Genomic DNA, 9,642 nt, shown 5'->3' with positions numbered 1-9,642 from the left:
ATATATATATATATATATATATACCGGTATATATATATATGTCAGTGAGACACATATATATATTTATATTTAATTCAGCACTAGATAGCAGAAAAGCCTGTAATTCAATTGCCGGCTTTTCCAATCTCCTTCACAAACCCGACAGGATATGAGACATGGTTTACATACAGTAAACCATCTCATATCCGTTTTTTTATTACATATTCCTCTTTACTAATGTAAGAAGTGTATTTGTGTCAAATTTGGGGGCTCTAGCTATTAAATTAAAGGGTTAAATCCCGGGAAAAAATGGCGTGGGCTCCCTCGCAATTTTCTCTGCCAGAGTGGGAAAGCCAGTGACTGAGGGCAGATATTAATAGCCTAGAGAGGGACCATGGTTATTAGCCCCCCCCTGGCTAAAAACATCTGTCCCCAGCCACCCCAGAAAAGGCACATCTGTGAGATGCGCCTATTCTGGCACTTAGCCTCTCTCTTCCCACTCCCTTGTAGCAGTGGGATATGGGGTAATAAAGGGTTAAGGTCACCTTGCTATTGTAAGGTGACATTAAGCCAGGTTAATAATGGAGAGGTGTCAATTATGACACCTATCCATTATTAATCCCATAGTACAAAATGGTTAATAAAACACACACACATTATTAAAAAGTATTTTAATGAAATAAAGACACAGTGTTTTAATATTCTATTATACTCTTAATCCACCTGAAGACCCTTGTCACCTGAAATAAAGTTAAAAAAACAAACAACAATATTCCATACCTTCCGTCGTTAGTCTTGTCCCACGCTGTAAATTCATCTGAAGGGGTTAAATCATTTTACACCCAGGAGCTCTGCTAATGCAGCTGTGCTCCTGACTGTAAAACTTGGTGAATGAATGGAATGCAGGGGAATGTACTGTAGTTACCTCGAGTCGCGGTGATGCGCCCTCTGCTGGATGAACTCATATGAACTCGAGCGTGGGAACTTTTAAGAATATTTTCTCGATGGATCCAATGAGCCGGAGGATCCATGATATGTCCATTTTGCAAGCCTGCAAGAAAACAATCGCCGTACAGAAGCCATACGGATGCCATACGGATGACACATGGATAAATTTGTGCGTAAAAATCGCATCCTCGCATTGAATACGGAACAGTGTTTTGGGACAATTACTGCGTATTTTGGCCATAAAAAACGGACCGTATTTACTTTCGCCTAGTGTGACGCCGGCCTAAGCAGTATTGTTGTTGTGTGTGCATTTGTTAAATTGGACTAGTAATCTTAACTAGGGTTGAGCGAAACGGGTCGTGCATTTTCATAAGTCACCGACTTTTGGCAAAGTCGGCGTCTCATGAAACCCGACCCCGAACCCTGTGGGGGCCGGCCATGCGGTACGCGATCTTGGCGGCAAAGTCGCGTGTCGTATCACGCGTCTAGCGCCATTTTTTCAGCCAATGAATGAGTGTGGGCAGAGTGATGACATAGGTCTTAGGGGAGTGAAAACCTATCGTCATGTTCTCGCTTGTGCGCAGTAGGGATTTGGAATGTGCAATACGAAATTTTCTGTGCTGGGACGGAGGAGGAGGAGGAGGAGGAGAAAAAAAAAAAAATTAAATTCCTTCATCGGGTTTCGTGTTTCGGCCGAAACACGACTTTTAACGGTGGTCGGCCGATTTCACTCGACTCGACTTTTAAGACAGTCGGGTTTCACAAAACCCGACTCGACCCTAAAAAACTAAAGGTCGCTCAACCCTAATCTTAACCTTTTATTTTATTTATAATTTTACTTATTCATTTTAAATTATCCTCTCCTTGACCAAAAAAGCAATGTACCCTTAAAATGCTACTTTGCTAAGTAGCTACACGTAAGTTCCCACAAGAAAAGGAATTTGCTGCAACAATATACAGTAACGTCTCGGGGAGTGTCTGATTGCTAAATTAGACTACAAAAACAAATATAAGCCACATTTGTTTTGCGAATATCGGTCAAATAATAGACTATATTACAACAAGGAAGTGTGCAAAAAAAAATTAAACTTTTTTTGCAACACACTTTGTGAGGTGGACAGTTGTGTTTACAATTCTAGAATGTTGAGCTTTATGCATTTTGTCACCCCTTCATTTTTTTCATAGACTGTACAATATCTTCAGAAATAAATGGAAATGTACCAGAGTAATATCCTCAGGATTTTTTAATTAATGGTCCAAAGTAATACAACAATAAAACATTGTTTTTCAACTTACATGTTGCATTTTCAAAGAAGAAACAGAATAAGCAGCATGTGAAGCAAAAAAGGCACCCCTATTTAATACTTGGTTGCACACCCTCTGGCATTGATGACAGCCTCCAAATGTTTCTTGTAGCCCTCTATAAGTTTTTTGCACTTCGCAGCTGGTATTTTCTCCCACTCTTCCATTGCAGTTTGTTCAAGCTCTTGAATGTTTGCAGGGTTCTTTTTCCCAATGGCAGATTTCAGCTCACCCCAAAGATTTTCAAGAATTGAGGTCAGGACTCATTGCTGACCATTTTAAAATAGTCCATTTTCCTTTTTCAACCATTCATTTGTACTTTTGGATGTGTGCTTTGGGACATTGTCTTGCTGGTGATTTCATAATTCCTGTGATATGGTGAAGGCTTCCAGTACCAGATGCAGCAAAGAAATTCCACAGCATTATGGATCCTCCAACATGTTTAACTGTTGGTAGGGTGTTCTTCTCCGTATAAGCTTCAATGTGCCGTCTGTAAACAAACTGTTGCTTTGCATTGACAAAAAGCTCTATTTTTGTTTCAGCTGTCAAGAGAAAATTTTCCCAGAAGGGTAGTGCTTTGTAAAGAAATTCTTTGGCAAAGATCAGTCATTCCTTTTTATGTTTTTTCTTTTTCTTCAGCAATGGTTTCATCCTTGGACTTCAGCCATAAATCTCTGCTTGATTTAATGTGTAGCATATGGTACTTGTTGAAGCCATAACCCCAGACAGTTCCAGGTTGGACTTCATGTCTTTGGATGTTTGTAGCGGTGTTTTTTCAACCATTCTCTCCATCCCTTGAAGACATATCTTGTCAATTTTCCTCTTTCCCCATATCCACGGAGGTTCTTGACAGTTTCATGCTTGGCAAATTTCTTATTAACATTGTGTACTGTTGAAACTGGGATACCAATGTCTGATGTCCTCAGACAGGTCTTTTGCCTTCACCATTAAGACAAAGGAACAGGGCCTACTATGTGGCTTTTTAGAACACTGAAGTCATCATTCATTGGTTAATTCATGTCGCTTGGTCAACGACAATTAATCACAGGTGATTTTCATTTGTGATTTACCACAGGTGAGTCAAAATGTGCTACATTACTAATTTGATGTAAAGGGTGCCAATATCAGTGTCACAGCAAGCTTTAGGTTTTTCTATTTTTCCATCTCATTGTTCTTTGTTTTAAATTTTTGTTTATCAATTGCTCTTTCGTATTTAACATTAGTGCTCTATGCAAAAAAAGCATTTTTTCTGGAGATATTCCACAATACGTACTTAAACCTCATGGGTGTCAGTAATAATGAGCAGGTCTGTATATATATATATATATATATATATATATATATATATATATATATATATATATAAAAACAGTACTGTGCGTCATTATATATATATATATATATATATATATATAGTATATATATATATATATATATATATATATATAGTATATATATATATATATATATATATATATATATATATATATATACAAATAAAATGCAAAATAAATGCAATAAATATAGACAGTGGCTAATCCATTTTATGAGCCAGGGTGCATGAATTCACTTACACAAAAGTTTTAATGTCAGGATTTTCCATCTGTAGCAAAATTAGGACTGAGGGGTATTAAACTGTGCTCCTTGTTTGCCGTCTTTCAAACATGGAAAAAGAAAAATTTAATCCCCGGGTCATTTTCAGATTTTGCATTTTTGTTCTTTCCTCTCCTTCTTCCCAGAGCCATAACTTTTTTTACTTTTTGGTCAATATTGCCATGTGAGGGCTTGTTTTTTGGTGGACAAGTTGGTTCCATTGGTTTTAACATATCGTGCACTGGAAAATGGGAAAAAAATTCAAAGTGCGGTAACATTGCAAAATGTTTTACGGACTGATGAAATGAGAGTGACTCTTGATGGGCCAGATGGATGAGCCAGAGGCTGGATCAGTAAAGGGCAGAGAACTCCACTCCGACTCAGACACCAGCAAGGTGGAGGTGAGGTACTGGTAAGGGCTGGTATCATCAAAGATTAACTTGTGGGACCTTTTCGGGTTGAGGATGAAGTGAAGCTCAACTCCCAGACCTACTGCCAGTTTCTGGAAGACAACTTCTTCAAGCAGTGGTACCGGAAGAAGTCAGTATAATTCAAGAAAAACATGATTTTCATGCAGGACAAAGCTCCATCACATGCCTCCAACTACTCCACAGCGTGGCTGGCCAGTAAAGGTCTCAAAGAAGAAAAAATAATGACATGGCCCCCTTATTCACCTGATCTGAACCCCATAGAGAACCTGTGGTACCTCATAAAATGTGAGACCTACAGGGAGGGAAAACAGTACATCTCTCGGAACAGTGTCTGGGAGGCTGTGGTGGCTGCTGCACACAATCATGATTGTAAACAGATCAAGCAACTGACAAAATCTATGGATGGAAGGCTGTCGAGTGCAATCATAAAGAAAGGTGGCTATATCGGTCACTAATTTTGGGGGTTTTGTTTTTGCATGTCAGAAATGTTTATTTCTAAATTTTGTGCAACTATATTCATTTACCTGGTGAAAATAAACAAGTGAGATGGGAATATATTTGGTTTTTATTAAGTTGCCTAATAATTCTGCACAGTAATAGTTACCTGCACAAACAGATATCATCCTAAGATAGCCAAATCTAAAAAAAAACACTCCAACTTCCAAAAATATTAAGCTTATATATTTATGAGTCTTTTGGGTAGTTGTTGATCAATATTAAAAATAATCCTCTAAAATACAACTTGCCTAATAATTCTGCACACAGTGTACTATGTGGCTGTGTTATATACTACGTGGCTGTGTTATATACTACATGGCTGTGCTATATACTACGTGGCTGTGCTATATACAACATGGCTGTGCTATATACTACGTGGCTGTGTTATATGCTATGTGGATGCGCTATATGCTATGTGGGCTGTGTTATATACTACATGGGCTGTTTTATGTGCTACATGGCTGTGCTATATGCTACGTGGCTGTGTTATATGCTACATGGCTGTGCTATATGCAACATGGGCTGTGTTATATACTATGTGGGCTGTGTTATATGCTACGTAGCTGTGCTATATGCTACGTGGGCTGTGTTATATACTACGTGGGCTGTGTTATATACTACATAGGCTGTATTATATGCTATGTGGCTGTGCCATATTTCTCAGCTGTATGTGTGCATCATGAATCATGTATGTGTTAAAAGGGGGGCCCACTGAGACTCTTTTGCCCGGGGCCCTCAAAAACCTGGAGCCAGCCCTTGCTTCACTGATTGGTGGCGCCCGGCCGGGCGAGACCTATCAGTGACAGGCGCAGTCCGGCAGCGAATTGGCATGGGATTTGAACCACGCTTCGCTGATTGGTCGCGGCCGGCCTGCAGAATCCTGTGTATTCATTGCATTATTCTTAAATCTTCATAAATAAGCTACATACTTATTCTAGAATACCCGATGCGTTAGAATCGGGCCACCATCTAGTCTATTTATATAATTGCCTTGTAATGTTTTAATTTCCTGTTTTGTTCAGATGTCACCGTATCCCAGAATTCCAAGCGGAGGAAGTTCCCTGACTGACATATTGGGACACCCAAGTGATGGGTGTCTCAATATGGAAACTGCTGCTGGTACCAACCTATTGCACATTACCACCAGCGGAATACCGTCGCACCACACACATACTCTGTACACCATACACACCGCACACACTCACCCACACTCTCACACACTCACACTCACACACTCTCACAAACACTCACACACACACTCACACTCACATTCACACTCACACTCTCACACTAACACTCACACACACTCCCATTCACACTCACACACTCACACTTACATTCACACTCACACACTCACATTCACATTCTCACACTCACTTTCACACTCTCACACTAACACTCACACTCACATTCACACTCACATTCACACACTCACATTTACATTCTCACACTCACTCACACACTCACATTCACACTCTCACACTCACACACACTCACGCTCACACTTACATTCACACTCACACACTCACATTCACACTCTCACACACACTCACACTCACACACTCACGCAGCCTCTTGCATGGTACAACCAGCGGAACACATCGCCAGCGGGATCAGCCAAATGATTTACTGACAGCCGCCACCTTCGTACAGGAAGAGCGCATGCACAGTTTTAATGTGACCGCCACTATCTGTCTGCCCATTTTGGGTGTGCGCTAGTGATGCGCCCGATATAGTGCTTAATGGCAGCATTAATGGACTGCGTTAGGCTAGTTTCACATTTGCATTTAAAAACGCAGCATTTAAAACGCAAACGCAGGTGGTGAAAAAAACGCATGTAAACGCGTGCAAACGCTGCGCTTTTTAGACGCATGCGTTTTCTCATGCGGTAAAAAAACACGGCGTTTTGATGCATTTACATGCGTTTTTCCTGCGTTTGCATTTTTGAAACGCATTCTGAGAAGTGTGTGACAGCTGCCAATCATCAAAATCATCTAGAAAACCCACTATAAATAGAAATAGCTAGGGTTGGGGTTAGGGTTAGGGTTAGGGGTAGGGTTAGGGTTAGGGGTAGGGTTAGGATCCCTAGGGTTAGGGTTAGGGTTAGGATCCCTAGGGTTAGGGTTAGGATCCCTAGGGTTAGGGGTAGGGTTAGGGTTTGGATCCCTTTATCACCTTGATGGTGGGGGGTGGCTTATCAGTGTGTATTCTTGTTTTTTTCTATTGAAACGCATGCGTTTAAAATGTAACCAAACGCATGTGCTTAAAAAAACGCATGCATACTAAATACTACATGTTGCATTTCTGCAACAAAACACAAGCATAGAAAAGACGCATGCGTCGTCAAACGCGGCAAAACGCATACAAAAAAAGCATGCGTTTTTAATGTTAAATATAGGGAAAAAAAGCATGAGTTTTTTTGCACTAAAATGCAGAGGCAAAAAACACAAATGTGAAACCAGCCTTACACCACATTATGCCGCGGTGTAACGCAGTCCGTCTAACGGACTGCTTAAATGTAATGTGAACCCAGCCTTATTCTTAAATCTTCATAAATAAACTACATACATATTCTAGAATACCCGATGCATTAGAATCGGACCACCAGCTAGTTGTATTATATACATCTTTCATGCACATTTTTTATGCAGGGTGCAGTTTGCGTCCCTCCACTGGTAGTTGTTCAATGTGGAGTGTCTGTCCTGTGATTGTACATATGGTAAAGGCAGCCCACCTGATATAATATCAGGGGCGTTGGTAATAGGCTGCTATATGGACAGAGGTGCATCTCACATAATGGTTTGAAAGGCATCCTATGCAAGCATGTGTGCATTTTGAACATTTGCTGTCCCCGCCTTTATCATGGGGGACCTGCTGCATCCTATTGTGCATTTGTGCCTGACATACTATTGCAAGCATGGATATTTTTATCTTTTTCAGTGATGTCTGTGCATGGTCTGGATAGAATGAATCAACAGAAATGTCCCCCATCAGAATGACTACAGATCACCGAACTCCCAAAGGTGGCTATAGCCATTAGACATGAATGCTTGTCTTGGCTGAGCTGTCATGTTTTTTTTGGGGGGAGAGGGGAGAAAGCTGGTGCAATACAGCTATGTCTGAGGCTTTTTGTCATGACAACAAAAATATTAGTCATTTGAATTGCCCTATGCTTAGTTCCCATTACATTAACTCTCTGGAGTCAGAAGCCCACAGAAACATTAGACAGTCAACAGATTGTGCTGGAGTTTTCGTAATATACTCTTGTCTCTTGTCAACATAGTATGCCAGCACACAAACAAAGATATAAATATTTTCTCTATATTATAAAGTTTATTTCTTAAAAAATGTTTAAAAGCATAAACATTGTGCAATATATGACCATTCAATGGTGTCCCAAGCTGTCATTTGGAGAGTGAACATCACACATTTTTGATCCTCATGTATATGCATATCTGTTCTTTTTTTCTGGACGCCACCTTTATAATACAATTTAGCACATAGGCAGCGTACTTGTCTTAGAGGTTGTCAGATCTGTGGAAGATTAGCTCACACTGTTGACAAAACCCATAAAACCATTTTTCTGAATTAGACTCATATTCTTTCTCCAAAAAAATTGAGTTTCTTTGAGAAGTTTTGGATTAGTTGCAATAATAGCAATAGGGCTTAAGGCGGAATATGATGCTGCAAGAAATATCCGTGTGTCATTTAATTCAGGGGTTACAGCAGTCAGGGAAAGCGTGTAGATCCACATAGAGTTATCCATGCCATACAGCAAGACATATAGCATAACCAATAAAATGACTGCCCTGGAGGCGCGATGTTCTGCAGACTTTGTCTGAGTCCGTTCAGAACTGCGCATGCCTTTAATATTTTTTCCATGACAATATAATATGGAAACCATGTAGCTACTTGACAAAGTCATTAGTCCTACAAATATGATCTCTCGAATGACAGATACCAACCCATTCAAGAGAAAGGAGATATATGTCACAAAGTCTGCATCACAATAAGCCAGATGCAGTGAATAAGGTGAAGTATAATTTGATTTTGCCTGTCCATACAAAACAGTGGAAGGATATAGCGAAATATTCATGGCTAAGAGCAGGAGCATAATTAAAGTGACATTCTTTGATAACTTTCCCTTTAAGTATGTCCAAAATCTATTAATGGGGGCAACAAGAACACATTGGTGACAGCTAAGTAAACTGGTTACACAAATAGACATAGCTCTACTGATCCGAAATGTGAAAAGGACCAGTTTACACTCTGTATCATCTAGTAAGTCTTTTATTCCAATGGCATTTAGAGCTTGTGGTATGACTCTGGAGAAAACAACTAGAAGATTTGAGAGCGCAAGGACCATCAGGATGATATTAGCTGGCAGAAGCTTTTTCTCAATTATTTTGATGTATGTAAATTTTAGGAGGATAAACACATTTCCGGGAATTCCAACCACCATCAAGAGAATGAAAGCAAGAGCTTTTATAAGAAGACGAGTTTCCATGGCAAAATGCAAAATGTGAATCCTGCTATGAGAAACAGACCATATTAGTGCATAGAGATACCATAGAGATGTATGTGTAGCATTGTCCATGTATGATTATAACATAATATATCACTACATTCTTTAGACAATTTAATTGTTTCTCTCTAACAATCTGTAATTGTGGGCTATGCAGCTTATTAACTCATGCCTTACGTTCATTGCAATTGATAGTAAAAAAAAACGGCTTTTAAGATAACAGTGGGCCTGCTAACCTACTTTGCCCCTGTGGAGTTGGACAGGTTGCTCCATTGGCATGTCCATGCCTGTGCATAACATCACTGTTTCATCATAGCTAGTGGTTTCCAAACTTTGTTACCATGTGAGCCACATTTAGCTTTGAGA

At 39.8% G+C, this 9,642-nt stretch overlaps 1 protein-coding gene across 1 annotated transcript; it reads right to left on the bottom strand.

The window, feature by feature from the left end:
• Window positions 1-8,295: 8,295 nt before the first annotated feature.
• Window positions 8,296-9,267, bottom strand: LOC143817654 (olfactory receptor class A-like protein 1). The gene has a single exon (XM_077299147.1). It carries the CDS (start codon window positions 9,256-9,258, stop codon window positions 8,296-8,298), a length of 963 nt encoding a protein of 320 aa, XP_077155262.1. The 5' UTR covers window positions 9,259-9,267.
• Window positions 9,268-9,642: the final 375 nt, after the last annotated feature.

Source organism: Ranitomeya variabilis, chromosome 3 (genome assembly GCF_051348905.1).
Source record: "Ranitomeya variabilis isolate aRanVar5 chromosome 3, aRanVar5.hap1, whole genome shotgun sequence".
NCBI lineage: Eukaryota > Metazoa > Chordata > Amphibia > Anura > Dendrobatidae > Ranitomeya > Ranitomeya variabilis.
Note: the sequence above shows the minus strand (reverse complement) of the source record. Positions and strands in the feature narration are given on the sequence as shown.